The following is a 22,569-nucleotide window of genomic DNA, read 5'->3' as shown; positions in this document are numbered from 1 at the left end:
CCAAGGCATGTCCACTCCTCCAGCATTTCTTTTCATTTCATTCTCTCCTTCTTTTCTCATTCCTTTTTTCTTTATTTCTCTTTTATTTTATTTACCACTTGTTGAAAGGTTCTGAAGCACATGACAACGGTATTGGTGGCGGCAAGTAGACCCATCACCGACTCATGGCTACTGCGGCGGAGGTGAGTTTGGGATCCCAGTGGCGTCTGTTTCCAGCATGGATCTGTGGAGGCTGAGGCTGAGTTTGGGCCCAGAACAAGACCCTGCAGCAGTGGTTGCCATGGCGAGGTGGGCCTGAAGCAGACTCATGGTAACAGCGGAGTCGAGTTTAGGTTGGCGCAGTACTCAACAGCATCGGTGGCAGTCCTCCAGCAAGGATTCACAGTGGCAAGGGCATTGCAATAGGTGAAATGGCACTGAACAGTGGCAACTTTCATTCCAGTGGCAGAGAATGGACCCATGCCTGACCACTAGGCCCATGGCCCAAGAAGAAGCACTAAACTTGAAGGATTGTAAAGTTGAACACTTTTATTTATTTATTTATTTATTTATTTATTCTTCTGCCTTTATATTCCATGTTTTGTTTTTATTTTCTGTGTTTTAAGAAGGTGCCAGAGAGTGGTGACACTATAGAACACTTTTCATTGTATTTTATAACAGATAACAACAAGTAAATCAAATCAGATCAGATCAGATGCACATTTACAATAATTACAATTGTTGATGCAGCTATGAATGCTTTCAGGCTTATTCAGCAAGTGCTTCCTGTTATCTGAGGTAACAGTTCTGTAAGAATTAACATTGAAGTTGGAATAAACAACCCCAATCAGGTGATGTCTCAAAGTTTTGGTGAAAATTCTGGCAATGTGGCATGAGGTGCTGATGCAGACAGAAACATCATTTCTGCCTTCAGATAGCGGTCAGTAATTATGCCTAATTTGTCAGTGTAATGTACACTCGTAGTAACAAACCACCTTTTTGTATGTAAGACAACTGCCTCTTATAGAGTCATACAGCACGGAATGGACCCTTCGGTCCAACCAGTCCATGCCAAAAATAATCTCAAACTAAACTAATCCCACTTACCTTCATATCCCTCCAAACCTTTCCTATTCATGTACTTATCCAAATGTCTTTTAAATGTAACTGCCTACATCCACTACTTCCTCAGGAAGTTCATTCCACACACAAACCAACCTCTGCATGAAAAAATTGCCCGTGTCTTTTTAAATCTCCTGCCTCTTATTTTAAGAATATAGAGAGTCATAGAGTCATAGAGATGTACAGCACAGAAACAGACCCTTTGGTCCAACCTGTCCATACCGATCAGATATCCCAACCCAATCTAGTCCCACCTGCCAGCACCATATCCCTCCAAACCCTTCCTATTCATATACCCATCCAAATGCCTCTTAAATGTTAATTGAACCAGCCTTCACCACTTCCTCTGGCAGCTCATTCCATACACATACCACCCTCTGCATGAAAAAGTTGCCTCTTAGGTCTCTTATATATCTTTCCACTCTCACCCTAAACCTATACCCTCTAGTTCTGGGCTCCCGATCCCAGGGAAAAGACTTTGTTATTAATCCTATCTATGCCTCTCATAATTTTGTAAACCTCTATAAGGTCACCCCTCTGCCTCCGATGCTCCACTGAAAACACCCCCAGCCTGTTCAGCCTCTCCCTATAGCTCAAATCCTCCAACCCCGGCAACATCCTTGTAAACCTTGTCTGAACACTTTCAAGTTTCACAACATCTTTCCAATAGGAAGGAATCCAGAATTGCACGCAACATTCCAACAGTGGCCTAACCAATGTCCTGTACAGCTGCAACATGACCTCCCAACTCCTGTACTCAATACTCTGACCAATAAAGGAAAGCATACCAAATGCCTTCTTCACTATCCTTTCTACCTGTGACTCCACTTTCAAGGAGCAATGAACCTGTACTCCAAGGTCTCTTTGTTAAGCAACACTCTCTAGGACCTTACCATTAAGTATATATGTCCTGCTAAGATTTGCTTTCCCAAAATGCAGCACCACACATTTATCTGAATTAAACTCCATCTGCCACTTATCAGCCCATTGGCCTATCTGGTCCAGATCCTGTTGTAATCTGAGGTAACCCTCTTCGCTGTCCACTACACCTCCAATTTTGGTGTCATCTACAAACTTACTAACTGTACCTCTTATGCTCGCATTCAAATCATTTATGTAAATGACAAAAAGTAGAGGGTCCAGCACCGATCCTTGTGGCACTCCACTGGTCATAGGCCTCCAGTCTGAAAAACAACCCTCCACTACCACCCTTTGTCTTCTACCTTTGAGCCAGTTCTGTATCCAAATGGCTAGTTCTCCCTGTATTCCATGAGATCTAACCTTGCTAATCAGTCTCCCATGGGGAATCTTGTTGAATGCCTAACTGAAGTCCATATAGATCACATCTACTGCTCTGCCCTAATCAATCTTCTTTGTTACTCCTTCAAAAAATTCTATCAAGTTTGTGAGACATGATTTCCCATGTACAATATGTCCCCTAGTCTTGAAATCCCCCATCTTAGGAAAAAGACATCTACCGATAACCCTATCTCTACCCCTCATGATTTTATAAACCTCTATTAAGTCAGCTCTCAACCTTCTATGCTCTATGAAAAAAAAGTTCCAGCTTATTCAGACTTTGTTTTTAACTCAAACCATCCATACCCGACAACATCGTGGCAAAGCTTTCCTGAGATGGTTTATCCTCTACATAATAATTGGACAGCTCCTTAAACTCAGCAAAAACAAAATGGGAAATGCTGGTCATGGCCAACCCAAACATAGGTTGTCATTGGCCATTTACCCAGAACCCAGTAAAATAAATATCCTAAAATATTGCTGTCTCATTAGAGAGAGGTGAATGGAGGTGATCAATTATAAATTTTCATGGTATCCTCAGCCAGTGTGGGAATTAAACCAGTCCTGTTGGTGTGTCTGTGCATTGCAAACCACCATGCAGCCGACTGAGTCAAGCGACTCCCCAGCACAAAACTGCCAAATCACAGGATTGCAGCAATCACAGTAAACATTTTGTTTGGGTTTTGCAAGTGCAGGATAGTTACATTCAATGTGTACTCTGTTTGTTACAAACAACTGATGGCACAGAAAGTTTTCTAAAAATGCTAACCCGAAGGCGCACCCCTTACCTAACACTATGGCCAATTCACCTGACCCACACATCTTTGGACTATGGGAGGAAACCGGAGCACCCAGAGAAAACCCACGCAGAGAACATGCAAACTCCACACAGTCAGTCGCCTGAGTTGGGAATTGAACCCAGGTCTCAGGCACTGTGAGGCAGCAGTGCTAACCACTGTGCCACCGTGCTGCCCACTAGTTGACATGTCTATTACTTGTCTGTTGAATTTTAAAACCAAGCCTTACCTAAGGTCAATAAAGTGAGCTGAGCTGAAAATGGGATAATATAACATTGTGGCCGTCAAAGAGAGTTTACTGGCTTATTGTATTCAAGTTGAAGCTCAGTAATATTAAAAAGCTCTGGTGATATCTTTTCTTTCCTGATGAAATAACCCTGTCAATGTGCTATAAAAATAAATTTATGTTGCTTCCCTGATGATCTCTGAGGAAAAATGTACAACAGTGATATTTGTGATCTAAATAACGACTTCTGATGCAAAATACTAATAATTTACATTACCTCAGAGAGGCTTGTTTCAAGTGCACTGATATTTATTGGCATCTCCCCCATTTTATTGAAGATTTTTATTTCAAAGAGCCACTTCCATGATACAATTGGTAACACATCTGGACCTGATATCAATGATGTTATTTATGTTCATTTCAACACACTGTCTTAACGTTTCAAAATTAAATCCAGCTATCTGAGAACAAACACCATCTATTTGAGTGGTTTAACCTTGGAGCTTCTGTTTATTGTATTTGCAATTGGTAATACCAGCCAATATTAACAGTACTGAACACCCCCATAATATTATAAAGAGAATTAATTACTTCTTGGGCTTTCCTTTGGATAGGATTGCCTTTGCCTGTTTCTTTTAGTTTCATACTTGTGCAGGAGGTGGGCATACCAAACTAAACAGGGAGAAAGTGGTATTACAAATGTAACCAGCAATACACAGTAAAACAAACACCTTATCCCCACCCCATCCCACTATCAATGTCTTAGGGTTATCATGGATTAGAAACTCAACTGGACTTGCCACATAAACACAGTGGCAACAAGGGTGAGTCAAAGACTCGGGATACTGTGACGGATAACTCATCTTCTGATTTCCAAAGACTATTTGTGATGAAATGCTGATGCCCAAAACATTGATCTCCCTGCACCTGGGATACTGCCTGACCTGCTGTGCTTTTCCAACATCACACTCTCGACTCTGATTTCCAGCATCTGTGTCCTCACTTTCTCCTGTCCACCATCCACAAGGCACAAGTCAGGAATGTGTTGGAATGCCCCCCACTTGCCTGTGCTTCTCTATCAACACTCAAGAAGCTTGACAGCATCAAAGTTAAAGCAGTCTGCTTGATTAGCACCACATCCACAGACATCCACTCCCCCCACCGCTGACACTCATTTACAGAGTGGGTATCTACAAAATGCACTGCAGAAATTCACCAAAGATCCTTAGGCAGCACCTTCCAAACACACGGCACTTCCATCTAGAAAGACACGGGTAACAGATACATGGGAACAGCACCACCTGCAAGTTCGTCTCTAAGCCACTCGCCACCCTAACTTGGAAATATATCTCCTTCAGTGTTCCTTCAGTGTTGTTGGGTCAAACTCCTGTGACTCCCTCCTCAGTTGGCATTGTAGGTCTCATTTGGATAACATTTGGACAGCAGCGGTTCAAAAAGACAGCTCACCACTGACTCCTCAAGAACAACTAGGGATGGGCAACAAATGCTAGCCTGGCCAGCAAGGCCATGAGTGAATTAAAACAAACAAATGTTTCCCCAAAGATAATGGCTGGCATTTTGCCAATTGATGTGCTTTTACTCTTACAGCACAACTTGTCTGATATCAAACAAAACAGTGTTATAGCTAGCACATTTGAAGTTCCTACAGTCTTTTGTGTTGATTTACAAAACATGATATTGGAAAGTATCCCTGATCAGAAAACTGCAGCTCTGAATCATCAAGTCATCACTCTTTCTGCTAATAGTGCTTGTTTGCAAGCTCTGCAGGTGGCCCTTAATATTGAATTTATGTTCGAGAACACAAATAGGACTGCCTTCCAAACATACTGACAGCTATTTGCCATGGAAATGAGTAGATCATTATGGAGAGTTCCTTTTAAAGTCAGTTTTTCAGAGAATTGCTACGTGGATCAACAATGATCAAAGGCTTACTTTTGTGATAAATGCATTTTCAGGTCCATTAGTCAAACTGCACCTTTTACCATTCTTATTCTTGAGGAATACTTGCTTGAACAGAAGCATTACCTGACGGTTCTGCTTTGTGGTTGATTTTCCATTTGACAACTTGCAAATAAGATTCGATGGAAACACATGGGAAACAAAAAACACATTTCACAATCAACACAATTTTGAGCATAATTTGCAGTCAATTTCATTCAGTGTTTGAAATAATCCCCACAGCCTGAAGAGCAAAGGCAGAAAGAAAAATAACAGTAGAGTTTGAGTAAAGTAGCCTACATGATGCGTTGTAGAAGGGCTGTTGTGGTACAATGGTACTGGTGCTACTTCTGGGGCAGGAGATCTGTGTTCAGGTCCCATTTGCTTCATAGGTGTATCATAACATTACTCAACAGATTGATAATCAACTTTTAAAAGAGAAAAGCAACATATTTGCCAAAGAATGATTTCAATATAATATTCTACACTTCGGGTATAAAGAGACTTCATTAAACCTGCTTAATTAGTTCTGGGTGGAATGTGAATTCATCACTTCAATTATAACCAGCTCTTACTTCTCAGTAATTTCTCCATCACAGTGCAACATGCTCCAAGTCAATAATCCTAACTCACTTAAAAAGTAAATTGGCCCATGAATCACATAGTCTTCCAACTCCAATAGCTTGAAGGCAAGTGACACATCTGATTGGACGAATGGGTTATACTCTAGTGAATATATAACTACCAGAATCAATGACAGAATCATCAAGAGGTGGTCTGCTATATTTTTAAGCTAGAAACTGGCCATGTTTGCAGATACTACCAAACCCGGAGACTTTAAATATTGGGTTTGGGAGGTGGTGATGAAGATTGCGGAAACTAGGAAATGAATTATATGAGATGGTAAAAAGGTGCATTCAATCCAAAACTGAGAGAATTAATTGATTCAAACATATTGGTAGGTGGAAATGCAATTGAAATTTAATGGACTGGGATTTGAGATTGGAAACAGCAGAGTTGACAGCACTTACTATTACTTTTTTGCGAAACTCAGCAATGTCTGTTTTCCACTCGAGGTTAATCAGAGATTTTAAATATCACTGCCAATTTATTTTTCTGGTTGCTTGACAAAATGGGCAGTTACCTAGAAAAATAGATCAGGGTGGGTCAGTTTGCACCTTTGAACCTGCTTTGTCAATCAGTATGATTATCAAGCCCAATACCTTAACCTTGACCTCGCCCCTCCCCATGTCCCTGAATCCTTTTAGCCACAAGTCACAAATCTACATGCTTCTTGAAGACATGTAATGACTTGGTCTCAACCACTTGCTGTGGAAGTGAATTCTAATGTCTTACAAATATAAATCGATTAGAAATCATTAAATTGACTTGAATTTCCATTTTTACATCACTATTTGAACTTCAAAACCCCTTGAAATCACATTACACATTGTTACATGAGCTGTAAGTAGAACCTATTTTTAAAGGTGTGGGGTTCAAGGGCAATGCTGGCTGGTCAAACATTTATTGCCCATCTCTAGTTGCTCTTGAGAAAGTGGTGTCTCCTTGAAGCACTGTAGTTTACGTGCTGTTGGTAGACTCAAAATGCCCTCAAGGAGGGAATTCCAGGATTTTAACCCAGTCACCCTGAAGGAATGATGATGTATTTCCAAGTCAGGATGGTGAGCAACTTGTGGTCAGTGTTCCCCTGTAGCTGCTGCCCTTATCCTTCTAGATGAAAAATATTCATTGATTTGGAAGGTGCTGCCTAAGAGTCTGTGGTGAATTTCTGCAGTACGTCTTGTAGATGGTACACACGGCTGCTACTGAAAATCAGTAGTGGAGGGAGTTGCTGTCTGTGGATGTGGTACCCATCAAGCTGCTTTGTCTGGTTGGTGTCAGGCTTCTTGAGTGATGTTGGAGCTGCTCCCATCCAGGCAAGTGGGAAGTATTCTATCATGCTCCTGACTTGTGCTTTGTAGATGGACAATCTTTGGTGAGTCAGGAGGTGAGTTACTCACTGTAATATTCCTCAGCTTTGACCTAATCTTGTAGCCACTCTGTTTATGTGGCAGGTCCAGTTGAGTTTCGGATCAATAGTAATCCCGAAGATGTTGATATGGGTGTTCAATGATGGTAACATCTTTGAATGTCAGAGGGCGGTGGTTAGATTGTTTCTTTACAGAAATGGTCGTTTCCTGGTATTTGTATGGCACAAATGTTACATGCCACTTGTCAGCTCATAACTGGGTATTATCCAGATCTTGTTACATTTGAACACAGACTGCTTCAGAAACATCGTAAATAGTGCTGAACATTGTACAATCATCAGTGAACCTCCTCACTCTGACCTAATGATAGAGGAAAGGTCATTGATGAAACAGCTGAATATGATTGGGCAGAGGACACCACCCTGAAGAATTCCTGGAGATGTCCTGGAGCTGTGATGTCTGACCTCCGACAACCATAGCTATCTTCCTACATGCTGGGAATGGCTTCAAACAGAAGGGTGTTTGCTTCCTGATACCCATTGATTCCAGTTTAGCTTGGGCTCCCTGATGCCACACTCAGTTGAATGTAGCCTTGATGTCAAGGGCTGTCACTCTCCCCTCCCCTCTGGAATTCAGCTCTTTTGTCCATGTTTGAACTAAGGCTGTCTGAGATCAGGAGCTGAGCGGCCCTGGTGGAACCCAAACTGGGTGTCACTGAGCAGGTTATTGCTGAGCGGGTGCTGCTTGATAGCACTAACGTTGGCAACTTCCATCACTTTACTGATGATGGAGAGTAGCCTGATGGGTTGGTAACTGGCTGGCTTGGATTTATCTTGTTATTTGTGGAGAGGGCATACTTGGGCAGTTTTCCACATTGTCAGTGTTGTAACTGTAATACTTACAATTGAACAACCACTCTGTAAAAATTAATTATATATTTGTTGAATGTTAAACTTCCCCATTGCACTAGCAGCAGTTTCCATTGACTTTTGAAAGAATACTGAAGTAATTAAAGTTGGAAAATAATAACTTCCATGTTAGTCTCATGGGAGCATTTGTAAAATGCTTTAGAACAGAAGAATTATTTTTTGCTTGCTGATTTGCTGTCTGTGAGAATACTTCAATGTAATTGTTTGCTCAAACTGGTTGCTATTGTTGGAGATGCCCTGTGGTTAGTATCAGAAATGAATTGACTATCTGGATTAGGGGAAAATATGCTTCAGTGATTGCTAAGCCTTTTTGGGCACCTTTGAGGTGAGGGACAAGCAATGCCAGTTTGCAATTGACAGCAAAATCAAGGTGTGCTTGCATGTGAAAGAGTATTAAACAATACAGCGGGCCCCAATTTATAAATGTCTGACTTGATTTGATTTGATTTATTTATTGTCACATGTATGTGAGTACAGTGAAACATTTTGTTTTGTGAGCAGTACAGGCAGATCATAGCAAACAAGGACAAATAATCTGGATGAAGGGACTGTCGGCATTCTGATGAAGTTTGCCAAGAATACAAAATTAGGTGGACAGGCAGATAGTACTGAGGAGGTGGGGAGGCTGTAGAGGATTTAGACAGTTTAGGGGAGTGGTCCAAGAAATGGCTGATGAAATTCAATGTGAGCAAATGCGAGGTCTAGCACTTTGGGAAAAAGAATGCAGACATAGGCTATTTTCTTAACGGTGAGAAAATTCATAAAGCCAAAGTACAAAGGGATCTGGGAGTGCCAGTCCAGGATTCTCTGAAGGTTGACTTGCAGGTTCAGTCCACAATTAAGAAAGAAATGCAATGTTGTCATTTATCTTAAGAGGTTTGGAATATAAAAGCAGCAATGTGCTTCTGAGACTTTATAAAGCTCTAATTAGATCCCATTTGGAATACTGTGTCCAATTTTGGGCCCCACACCTCAGGAAGGACATAGTGGCACTGGAGCGTGTCCAGCAGAGATTATCACAGATGATCCCTGGAATGGTAGACCTAACATACGATGAACGGCTAAGGATCCGGGAAGATTAGAAGATTGAGGGGAGATCTAATGGAAACTTAAAAGAGAATGCATGGTTTAGAAGGGGTGGATGCTGGGAAGCTGTTTCCATTAGATGGAGAGAGTAGGACCCGTGGGCACAGCCTTAGAATTAGAGGGGGTCAATTTAGAATGTAAATGAGGGGACATTTCTTTCGCCAGAGAGTGGTGGGCCTATGGGATTCATTGCCACACAGTGCAGTGGAGGCCAGGACATTAAATGTCTTCAAGGCAGAGATTGATAAATTCTTAATCTCACAAGGAATTAAGGGATATGGGGAGAGTGCAAGTAAGTGGAGTTGAAATGCTCATCAGCCATGATTAAATGGCAGAGTGGACTCAATGGGCCGAATGGCCTTACTTCCACTCCTCTGTCTATGGTCTTATAGCAAATACGAACTTAGAAATGTTCATACCTATGACTACAGTTCCATGCATGGGTTTAATTTTAAATACCTGACATGCAAATGTTTCCTGTCCTTATGAGTGATTGCTTTCTATCATCCTTATTATTTTACATTGTGTTTGACTTGCATACAAATCAGCTTGCGGATGGATTCAGGAACTCAAGCCTCAAGAACTCAAGAATTGTCTGTACTTGGAGGATCAGCATTTAGCATGTTCTTTCACTGCTATGCAACAATCAATTGATAAAACAAAAATCATTTTGTAACTATGATTGTGCTTTTTCCTTTAGGAATGAACACAAGTTTTAGTGGCATCATCCACGAACAGCCATTGACCCCATCCCGAAGAAGCTTGCCCTGTTTGGCTCAGAGTCAGACCCTCCCAATCAATCTGAACAGACAGTCTTCACAACAGCCGTCGAATCAGAAGCAGACATTGAGTGCAGAGCCATCTTCCACAAACGTGTCTTACGAGAAAGGTCAGTGATCCCAGAAAATGCTCTCCATTAGATTGATGGATGATGCTTTGAAATCTAGCCTATGCTTTGATTCAACATGACATGACTCAAGAAATGGTACTGCTACATTGGAGGGTATTCCAAAGGTTTTTTTTGATCATTTATTTGTATTTTTCATTCATTCATGGGGCGTGGACATCACTAGCCGGGTCAATATTAATTGCCTATCCCCAAATGTCCTGAGGGCTGTTTAAGAAACAGCAGCATTGCTGTTGGTCTAGAGTCATATGTAGGCAGACCAGGTAAGGAAGATAGATTTGCTGTCCTAAAGGATATTAGTAGAGCAGATGGGATCAGGGGTCACATTAGGTCAGGGTATTTACTCCAGATTTCTATTGAATTTAAATTTCACCATCTGCCCTGGTGAGATTCAAACCCATCTTCCCAAAATGCTGTCCTAGGCCTTGGAATTATTAGCTCTGTGACATTACCACTTTCGCTTAACCAAGTATCAGAAAGACTTTGCATTTCTTTCATACCTTGCCCATCATCAAAATTCTAAACTGATTTTAAACAATCTTTTCAATATAGTCACAGATTTTCACAGTCAATTATTGCATTTATATGGCAACGAAGCACAATTCTTTTAATGCATTTAAAAACACTGCATGTTTTGGATTGCTATATTTTATGCATCAATCTCTTCCTTACCACCATTAGCACTGTTTTTGGCTTTGCTGTGAGCACTCCCACATCTGTTTAGTTGCTTCAGCTGCGCCCCACCATCAACAGACAAAGAAGGAGTAACAAGTAAAAATAAAATGGAAATTATTTTATTAACGCTGAATTTTCCAAAATGGTGAAGCATTTATTCGTACAATATACAACAGAAAATTGGATTGGTACGGTTCCTTTGGCAAAGTAGAACTTCCCCAAGCACTTTGTAGGATGTTATCAAACATATTCCTGATGAAGAGCTTATACTCAAAACATTGACTCTTGGATGCTGCCTGACCGGCTGTGCTTTTCAAGTTCCACACTTTTCGACTCTGATCTCCAGCAACTGCAGTCTTCACTTTCTCCTGGGATCAAACACAATTTGACAGCAGGCCACATATGGAGATAGTGACTAAAAATTTGACCAAAAAGGGGATTTTAAGGAGCATAGTAAAGGAAGAAAGAGAGGTAGAGATGCAAAGATTCAAGGGAGTATTTTTCAAAGTTTAAGGCCTTGCTAGATGAATGGTGAAACAATTCGAGAATGTGCCAGAGAAAAATTCGATAAGTGTACTCACATTGAAGGACCGAAAAATGTTACAGAGATAAAGAGGGCCAAGTTTGTGGAGAGATTTGAAAAGAAGAAAGTTTTGAATTGATGCTTTGCCAATCCTGGAAACTGAGGGTTACCAAGCAAAGAAATATTGACTGAGTGGCACAGGGAAGTTAGGAGATGACAGCAGTATGCAAGATGAGGTAGGTGGCCTGCCCCAACCACAACCACTCCCCACCTCTCCTCCCCCAATAAAGCTGGCCCAATCTGAGGGCTTACAGCTCTACAATTTCAGTACAGTCCACACTTTTAGAGGACAGTGCAGTTGGTGCATATTCAGAGAGAGAGAGAGAGCCTCATTCAGCAGAATCGCACAATGAACTAAGAGCTCTGGTGCAAAAAAAGGTCATTTGACCCATTGTGTCTGCATCACCCTCCAAGTAAGCATCATGACTTAGTGTGTTCTCCTTAATTCCCTGTTCCTTTTATGTCCCCTCTTGAGTGCCTCAATTGCATACGCTTCCACCTCACTTCCAGGCAGTGCATTCCAAACCCAAACCATTCAGGTCAACTTAAATTTGTTTCTTCTGCAAATAGCTTGAAAGCAGAGTTAATGTTGAATAGTTGGAGCCAGGAAGATGGCCCTCTGTGGGTGATAGGAGACGACTTGTCATAATTCTTTCATTGGCCTTGCTGGCAAGGCTGGTGTTTATGGATCATCTCTAATTACCATTGAACCAAAGCCCCTTTGCAAGATAGTTCAGAGTCAACCGCAGTGCTTTGGGTATGGAGTCACATGTAGGCCAAACCAGGTAAAGTGAGAAAGTTTCCTTTTCTAAAGGGTATTAGTGAAGCACTTAGATTTTTTTTGTTCAGGACAATTGATGATTCTTGTCATGGCTAAATTTCTATTCCAGATTTATTGATTGAATTCAAATCCCATGCCGTCCTCATGGCATTTGAACCCATATCCCCTAAGAATTAGCCTGGACTTTTGGATTGCCATGCCAGTGATGTTACTGCAATGTCACTGCCTCCCCATCATCTGGTCACACGATTAGTTGTTGTGATGCACAAGCAGAGATTTAGACCATCCTTATCCACATCAGCCTTATGGAAGGCTCCACAGAGCTCGCCACAAATTCCATCTCAAGCAAAACACCCAGGAAGATTGAAAGTAGTTCTTGGCTGAGCCCTTGAGTGCTTCAGTTGGCTTCCTGATGGGTGGTCTTGCTGCTAGATTTGAAACCATAGGTAACACATTGCAACATTAAGAAGGGATGAAGCTCTCCTTTGGACACCACTCTGCCAACTCACCCACTTCCCGTTTCCAAAAGGCTGGAAGAATTTAAGCCATTAACTATGTCCCTGTCTTCGCTGACAGTTTCTGAATCTCTGACCATGAACAGCATTTTCATGGATAATACAACGGATGAAAGAAATGGAGAATTTCAAAAGGGCGATGAATATGGGGCAGGCTAGGTACATATCCATGAGAAATGAATATGGAACATCCAAAGCTAGGCTACACTGGATGGCTGATGATATTGATGAGGAAATAAAGAAGAAAAAGGAGGCATTTAATGCACTGAGATTTCCAATATCAGTTTCCCTTTTACAGCATCATCTTTGCTGGGCACAAATTTATTTAGGAAGATTATGCAACTTTTATTGTTCTAATATATATTCTTGTGTATGGATTATTATAGGGAAATGCATGACAATATATCAAGGTTGCCTACAGTAATTGAGATTTGAGCACAGTCTCATCATCCAAGCCAGAAGCAATGGATGATTGTTATTAGATAATGATTTTGAACAGTTGCTAATGCATACAATACTGTGTTTTTTTTGGTAGCATTTAAAATGCACTTGTAATACTCGTGGGCAATAAATGTGTTAATTGGTAATTTGCTGACAAAATGTAGACATGAAATTAGTCGTTTACAATTATCTATGAAGTAAATATCTCAGTTTTCACTTTGACTAGCTTCCTATTATGTCTATAACTGAATTGCTGGAAGTTTCAACTTCATTGGACTGAGAAACAGGTGCTAGCAAATTGAGAGTCAATTATAGACGGGTCATGCAGGAACCAACAACATACGAAGGGATGGCTTGGAGGATTTGCTGAGTCAGTTTCAGGAGTTAGAGGGTAGACTGAAATGCAGAGCCTCCGAGGTGGGAATCTCAGAAATATGACCTGTGCCATGAGCTTTACCATTTAGGCAAAGGCAGATCAGGGTGGTAAATGCATGGCTTGATAGATGTGTAGAAGGGAGGGGTTCAGATTACCGGGACAGGGGTATCACTTTTGGGAAAGGAGAAAGCAGTTCAGAAGAGATGGGCTCTTGAGCAATAATGGAACTAATCTCCTGACTGAGAGAGGAAACAGCGTATTTACATTTGCTGGGCAGGGAATGGAAAGTGGAAAGTTTTGCAAGTACCAGAGAGGATAAGACCATAAGACATAGGAGGGAAGTAAGGCCATTCAGCCCATCAAGTCCACTCTGTCATTCAATCATGGCTGATAGGCACTTCAATGCCACTTATCCTCACTCTCCCCATATCTGTTAATTCCTTACAAGATTAAGAATTTATCAATCTCTGCCTTGAAGACATTTGACGTCCCAGCCTCCACTGCGCTATGTGGCAATGAATTCCACAGGCCCACCATTCTCTGGCTGAAGAAATGTCTCCTTATTTCCATTTTAAATTGACCCCCTCTAATTCTAAGGCTATGCTCGTGGGTCCTAATCTCCCTGCCTAAAAGAAACAAATTCCCAGCATCCACCCTTTCTAAGCCATGCATAATCTTTTAAGTTTCTATTAGATTTCCCCATAACCTTGTAAACTCTAATGAATGCAATCCCAGGATCCTCAGCCATTTTTTTGTATGTTAGACCTGCATTCCAGGGATCATCCGTGTGAATCTCCGCTGGACACGCTCCAGTGCCACTATGTCCTTCCTGAGGCATGGGCCCAAAACTGGAAACAGTATTCTAAATGAGGCCGAACCAGAGCTTTATAAAGTCTCAGAAGCACATTGCTGCTTTTATATTCCAAACCTCTTGAGATAAATGACAACATTACATTTGTTTTCTTAACCACGGACTCAACCTGCAAGTCAACCTTTAGAGAATCCTGGACTAGCACTCCCAGATCCCTTTGTACTTTGGTTTTATGAATTTTCTCACCATTGAGAAAACAGTCCATACCTGTATTCTTTTTTCCAAAGCACAAAATCTCGCATTTGCTCACATTGAATTTTATCTATCATTTTTTTGACTGTTCTCCTACACTGTCTAAATCTTTCTGCAGCCTCCACACCTCCTCAGTACTACCTGCCTGTCCACCTAATTTTGTATCATTTGCAAACCTCACCAGAATGTCCCTAGTCACTTCATCCAGATCATTAATACATGAAGTGAACAGCTGCGGCCCCAACACTGAACCCTGAGGGACACCACTAGTCACTAGCTGCCATTCCGAAAGAACCTTTTATCCCAACTCTCTGCCTTCTGTCAGACAGCCAATCCTCAATCCATGCCAGTAGCTCACCTTGAACACCATGAGTCCTTACCTTACTCAGCAGCCTCCTGTGAGACAGCTTATCAAAGGCTTTTTGGACGTTTGGGTAGATCATATCCACTGGGTTTCCCTGGTCTAACCTACTTGTTACCTCTTCAAAGAATGCTAACAGGTGTGTCAGGCATGACTTCCCCTTACTAAATCCATACTGACTTGTTCTAATCCAACCCTGCACTTCCAAGAATTTAGAAATCTCATCCTTAATGATGGATTCTAAAATTTTACCAACATCTGAGGTTAGGCTAAATGGCCTGTAATTTTCCATTTTTTGTCTTGATCCTTTCCTGAATCATCTGGGACTTTCCCTGACTCCAGTGATTTTTGAAAGATTACAACCCAACACCTCTGCTATTTCTTCAGCCAGCCCTCTTAGAACTCTAGGATGTAGCCCATCGGGGCCAGGAGATTTATCAATTTTTCGACCTTTTAACTTTTCTAGCACTTTTTCTTTTGTAATGGCTACCATACTCAACTCTGCCCCTTGAGTCTCCTTAATTGTTGGGATATTGCTCATATCTTCCACTGTGAAGACTGACACAAAGTATTTATTAAGTTCTTCAGCTATTTCCTTATCTCCCATCACTAGGCTTCCAGCATCAATTTGGAGCGCTCCAATGTCTACTTTTCCCTCTTGTTTATATCTTATGTATTGAAAGAAACTTTTACTATCATTTCTAATATTACTGGCTAGCTTACCTTCATATTTGATCCTCTCCTTCCTTATTTCTCTCTTTGTTATCCTCTGTTTGTTTTTGTAGTCTTCCCAATCTTCTAATTTCCGAGTGCTCTTGGCCATTTTATAGGCTCTGTCTTTTTCTATGATACGTTTTCTGGTTTCCTTTGTCAGCGATGTCATAACTCCCATTATGATTTTTTTTTGCCTTTGTGGTTCCTCAACTCCACCCACACAGACTCCACATCGTCTGACCCTATGTCATTCAGTGCCATAGATTTAATTTTATTCTTAACTAACAAGGCAACCCCACTCCCTCTGCCGAGCTCCCTGTCTTTTCGATAAGTTGTAAATCCTTGGATGTTGAACTGCCAATCCTGAACCCCCTGCAAACAGGTCTCTGTGATCCCTACCACATCATAATCATTCCCAATGATTTGTGCTATTAGTACATCTACTTTGTTCCAAATACTATGAGCATTCGGTTAAAGCCCCTTTATGCTAATTTTCTTATCCTCAAAATTTCCCATCACCTTTAGTAATATGTGCTAAGTTATCCTTCCTTTTAGCTTCATTCCTTGTTTGCCTTGAACTTAAACCTTGCACACATGCCAATCTGCTGCTTATCCTTCTACTTGACTCCTCACTCCCTGTTGCTTTTGCTTTCCCTTCACCCTGACTCACAAGTTTAAAGTCTTACCGATTACCCTATTTATCCTCTTGGCCAGAATATTGGTTCCAGATCGGTAAGTGGAGATTGTCCCATCGGTACATATCGCCCTGGTTCCAAAGCTGATGTCAATGTCCCATGAAATTGGAACCCCTCTCTCCCACACCAATCTTTTAGCCACATGTTTATTTCTCTATTTTTCTTTATTCTTTTGCCAATTAGCATGTGGCTCAGGCAGTAATCCAGAGACTATGACCCTTGAGGACCAGTTCTTCGATTTCCTTCCTAGTGCTTGATAATCCCCAAACAGGTCCTCCTTCCTAGCATTGCCTATGTTTTTTGTGCCAACATGAACCACAGCAACTGGATCTTCTCCCTCCCGTTCCAATATCCTTTCAAGCCGGTCGGAGATGTCCTGCACCCTGAAGCCGGGCAGGCAACACACCACGTGGGACTCCCGATCCAGCTCAGAAAGGATACTATCCGGCCCCTAATTATTGAATCCCCTATAACAGCTACTTATCTTTTTGCTCTCCCCTCTTCAATAACCTACTGCTTCATGGTGCCATGGTCAGCTGGCTCATCCTGTCCACAGCCCTTTTCCTCATCCATACAGGGAGCAAAAATCTCATACCTGTTGGACAAGGTCAAGGGCTGAGGCTCCTCCGCTCCTGAACTCAGAATCCCCCTACTTGCCTCACTTACAGTCATGATAAAAGGTAGGGGGGAGAGAATTTAGGGAAAGGGCGCTGGGAATACGATAGGTCTCAGCCTGCTCCTGCCCCACTGAACTCATCTCTACAGCCCTGCCGTATTTTCACCATCCCTCCAGACCTCCCCCTCTCTGAGGATGAACGATCAGTCCTCAGCAGGGGCCTCACCTTCATCCCACTATGCTCCCGGATCAATGAGTTCGACACGCGGCGAGACATCGAGCATTTCTTCCACTGCTTTCGCCTCCGCGCCTACTTCTTCAACCAGGACTCTTGCCCACCTTCTGATGACCCCTTCTCCTGCCTTTAACACACCCCCATCCACCTGGACATCCTGTGTTGGCCTCTTACCTGCCCTCGTTCTCTTCATATCGAACTGCCACCGCGACATTGACCGCCTCAACCTGTCCATCCCTCTCACCTACTCCAACCTCTCATGCTCACAACATGCAGCCTTCCACTCCCTCCACTCTAACCTCAACCTCACCATCAAACCAGAAGACAAGGGAGGCGCAGTGCATCGATCTTTACACCGCTGAAGTTGGACGCCAACTCGCGGACACCTCCTCCTACTGCCTCTTTGACCACCAAACCATCATCTCCCAGACCAACCATAACCTCATCACCTCAGAGGATCTCCCAACCACTGCCTCCAACCTCATAGTCCCACAACCCGCACCACCCGTTTCTACCTCCTGCCCAAAATCCACAAACCCGACTGCCCCATCCGAACCATTGTCTCAGCCTGCTCCTGCCCCACCAAACTCATCACTACACACCCCCTTCCACCTATCGTATTCCCAGCGCCCCTTCCCCAAATTCCCTCCCGCCTACCTTTTATCTCAGCCTGCCTGGCACACCAGCCTCATTTCTGAAAAAGGGCTTATGCCCGAAACGTCGATTCTCCTGCTCCTCGGATGCTGCCTGGCCTGCTGTGTTTTTCCAGCACCACATTTTTCAACTCTGGTCTCCAGCATCTCCAGTCCTCACTTTTTCCTCACCTACACTCACACCCTGTTGCACCTGATCACTGACTGAATTTGAACTACTTCATCTATCGAGTGTAACTGCCTACTGAATCAAAGCGACCAGGTAACTCTCCCCCTCCCGGATGTGCCGCAGTGTTAGAAGCTCAGATTCCAGATCATCAACTCTGAGCCGGAGTTCTTCCAGCAACTAACACTTGCTGCAGAAGTGGTCACTGCTGTTCACCATGGGATCAGCCAGATACAGTACATCACCTGTCCATCCTTCTCTACTTATTTAATTAATTTATACAAATTTATGAGTTAAATAATTTCTCGTACTTCTGTGTTGCCTTATTCAATTAATCAAGTAATAGTAAACTTTTAATCAATCACATGATGCACAAGAAATATCAATTGGAATGCCTTACTTTAGCAACACATGAGAGTCCTTTTTCTGTTAGTGGAGGAGGGCGGTGGGAGACACTACATATATTGGGATTCAGCCGCTGCCAAAATGTATACCTGGAACTCCTGAGATAAATTTTTATATTTAAAAATTATCTTCCTGTTTGGCCACTGGTCCTTGCTATTGCTCATCTCACCCCAACTGCCACTGACAAAATGAAGAAGCGACAGAAGAGAGAAGATGGGGGTCAAGCGAAAGAAGGAGATGGATGTGAGCTTGAGTGTTGACACCGATTAAAGAAATGGTCGCATTCCAGAAAGAGATCAGGGCATGGTTAAATTGTATGTATGCAAATGCATGGAGTATGATGAGCAAAATTGGGGAACTGGAAGTAGAAATTGCTTGGGGAGGATATGACATAGTAACACTATGGCCCAAGCCAGAGCAGTACTTAACATCTGGGGTTATAAAGCCCTCAATAAGAACAGGGTAGGTTAGAAAGGAAGATGGTGTAGCAGTGTTGGTGACACAGGCAGTGGAATGAGGGTAGTGCTGTGGATGTTGTGTATTTGGACTTTCAGAAGCATTTGATACCATGCTACATGGCAGGTTGGTTCACAAATTCAAGAGGCTTGTGATTGATGGGTCTATGGAGGCATGGATTAGAAGTTGGCTAAAATGGGAACCTGAGGGTAGGTATAGACAAGCCTTTCTTAAATAGGAGATGATTTGAAAGTTGTGTTCCCCAGGGATCGGTTTTGGGACCCTTGCTGTTTCTGATTTATACAAACAATTTGGTGATGGGTGCTCACTGCAATAATCTCTAATTTTGCAGATGGTACTAAGCTAGGGAGAATAGTGAATTGTGACGATGATGCTGGGTGACTTCAGAGGGACGGTGTCTCAGTGGTTAGCACTGCTATCTCACAGCACCAGGAACCCAGGTTTGATTCCAGCCTCGGGTGACTGTCTGTGTGGAGTTTGCACCTACTCTCCTTGTCTCTGTGGGTTTCCTCCAGATGCTCTGGTTTCCTCCCACAGTCCAAAGATGTGCAGGTTAGATGGATTGGCAATGGTAAATTGCCCATAGTGTCCAGGGATGTGTAAGCTAAATGACCTGATTCCACTCTGTAGGAATTCAATGATACAGTGGCAAGTTGGCCAAATGGACAGACACCTGACAGATGAATTTCAATGCAGAAAGATGTGATAAATGCATTTAGGTATGAGAAACATGAGGGTACAATCCAGGCTGAATGATACAACATTCAGGGGAGTACAGGAGCAAAGGGATCTTGGAGATCATGTGCATGATTCTTTTATGGTGGCCAGGAAGTTGAAACATTTGTTAAGAAGGTGTATAAAGATCCTCAAGTCGATAAATAAAGGATAGAATATAAAAGCAAGGAAGTGATGGTGCACCTCTACAAACCTTTGGTCAGGTCACATTTAATATTGTGTTCGGTTCTGGACACCTTCATTATGGAAGGATGTTCAACACTGGAGAAAGTGTGAAGGAGATTTACTAGAATGATACTGGAATGAGGGATTTTAGATCCAAGTAAAGGATTGAATTCCATTTGCCACTGATCAGTCCAACTGACCAGCCCATCTCTATCCTCCTGTAAGCTGAAGCTATCTCATTCATTATTTGCTACCTTACCAATCGTTGAATCATTCACAATTTAGCAATAATAATCCTGTTATTTCTGTGATTATTCATCTTGTTCCACTACACCAATGTAAAAGTAGTTTCCCACTTGCTATCCAGAGCTGATTTAATTTCAGAGTGAAGCTTATGTCAGTATTGCAGTGCGGACATTGGTCTGTCAAACTGAAACAATTTCACTGAGTTCCTTTGTCACTCCCTGTGGAGGATGACCAAAAGTAATCATATTCTAGACTTTCCTATAGAACTGAACCGCACTAAGTTGTGATGGTCAAAATTAATACCAAATCATTATTGCGTTCATCTTTCAGCTGATGCAGAACCCAAACAATGCAATGATGCAATTAGTGCTAATCTTTCTCTCATGCAATCACTGGAGGCAGTGAACAGGTCTGACTTCAGTCACTAAATGTAAGGATTTTATTAAACAAGGCAGTGCTATGGTTTGATGGCATGATGGCTCAGTGGTTAGTACTGCTGCCTCACAGCACTAGGGACTCGGGTTCAGTTTCACCGTCAGGTGACTGTCTATGTGGAGTTTGCACATGCTCTGGTTACCTTCCACAGTACAAATATGGCTATGTGGATGGGCCATTCTAAATTGCCCATAGTGTCTAGGTAGATTAACCATTGGGAGTGCAGGGTTACAGAATTGGGGTGAGTCTGGGTAGGATGCTCTTCTGAGGGTCAGGTGGACTTGATGGGCTGAGTGGCCTACTTCCACATTGCAAAGATTCTATTCACTGGTGGTAATGTCATGAGACTTGCAATCCAGAACTTGGTAAACACTCCAGATGTGTTTCAATCCCATCGCAGCCACTGGTGGAATTTAAATGTGATTGCAAGATGTGTGATTTAAAGGCTGTTTGCTGCAGTTGTCACCATAACCTTATGATCAATCGTTGTAAAAAACATCCATGTTGTTCACTTGTAAAGGGAATTTGCCATTGTTCCCTAGTCTGACCTATGTGTGATCCACTGTAAGATTGTTGAGTCTTACCTGTCTCCTCCATTAGGCCATTCTGTTCAAGGACAAGGAAGATTGAGCATGATATGCTGATCTTGGCACATATCCTGTGACAGAGGAAATAAAAGATATAATTCAGCCAGCAGTATTTTTCTTAACATTAATTCAGTGGATTTGGGTATCACTAGCTAGATAGCATTTGTTGCCTATCACCGATTACCCTTGACAAGGTGATAGTGAGTAACTTTCTGCAGTTGATTTGTTCTAGGTAGGTCTACTTAGGTGCCATTAATGAGTGAGTTCCAGGATTTTTACCCAGCGCCAGTGAAGGAACGGCGATATACTTTCAAGTCAGGACAGTGAATGACTTAGGGAGGACCTTGCAGGTGATTGTACTCCCATACATCTGCTGCCCTTGTCCTTTTAAAGTGATCATGGGTCATGGTGACTGAGTGACCCCTGGTGAATTTCTGCAATGCTTCTTGTAGATGGTACACACTGCTGATACTGAGTGTTGGTGTGGAGAGTTTAAATGTTTGACTCTGTGCCAGTCAGTTGGATTGCCTTGTCCTGGATGGTATAAAGCTTCTTGAGTGTTGTTGGAGGTGCACCCATCTAGGCAAGGGGGTGGGCGATATTCCATCACACATCTGCCTTGGACCTTGTTAAGAATGGACAGGCTTTGGATAATCAGGAGGTGAGTTACTCGCTGCAGGATCCCTAGTCTGTGATCTGCTCTTGTGACATATACTTAGCTAGCCCAGTTCAGTTCTTTGTCAATGGTAACCACCAGGATGTTGGTAGCAGAAGATTAGCAATGGTAATATTGTTGAATACAAAAGGATGATGGTTAGATTCTCTTGTGTTGGAGATGGCCATTGCCTGGTGTTTGTGTGGCTCAAATATTGTTTATCTCTTGTCAATGTAAGCCTAAATGTTGTCCAGTTCTTAGTTCATTTGTAAATGGATTCCTTCGGATTCAAGGGTGAGTGGTGCTGAACATTTTACCAGTGAACATCCGCACTTCTGACCTTTATTTGGAGGGAAGCTTATTGATGAAATGGCTGAAGATTGTTAGGCCGAAGATACTACCTTGAGGAAAAAGGGTGTTTGTCACAATGATAATGTCTTGACCTCTGACTTAAGAATACAGGTTCACATTACTTCTGCACTACTGATGTGTAATAACATCTCAACACATTGATTAGAAAATGCTTTGAATGCGGCAGGACAGATTAACAGAACAGTTGACCTGAGGCACTCCTGTAGGGATGTCTTGGAGCTGAAGAGGCTGACCTCCTCCAGCCACAGACATCTTCCTTCATACGAGGTACAGTTTTTAAGATGTTTGTGACTGTAGGAAGGCAGAATTTATTGCCTATATTA

General features: G+C 42.3%; 1 protein-coding gene across 1 annotated transcript in view; it reads left to right on the top strand.

Moving 5' to 3' along the window:
* Positions 1-22,569, top strand: part of ano3 (anoctamin 3) — a 582,275-nt gene that overhangs the window by 346,217 nt on the left and 213,489 nt on the right. The window contains exon 3 of the mRNA XM_060838668.1: positions 10,089-10,277. Within this exon, the coding sequence (XP_060694651.1) occupies positions 10,089-10,277 (189 nt within the window). The remainder of the gene's footprint in view (positions 1-10,088; positions 10,278-22,569) is intronic.

This window comes from Hemiscyllium ocellatum, chromosome 18, assembly GCF_020745735.1.
Source record: "Hemiscyllium ocellatum isolate sHemOce1 chromosome 18, sHemOce1.pat.X.cur, whole genome shotgun sequence".
NCBI lineage: Eukaryota > Metazoa > Chordata > Chondrichthyes > Orectolobiformes > Hemiscylliidae > Hemiscyllium > Hemiscyllium ocellatum.
This window is presented reverse-complemented; position numbering and strand designations above follow the sequence as displayed.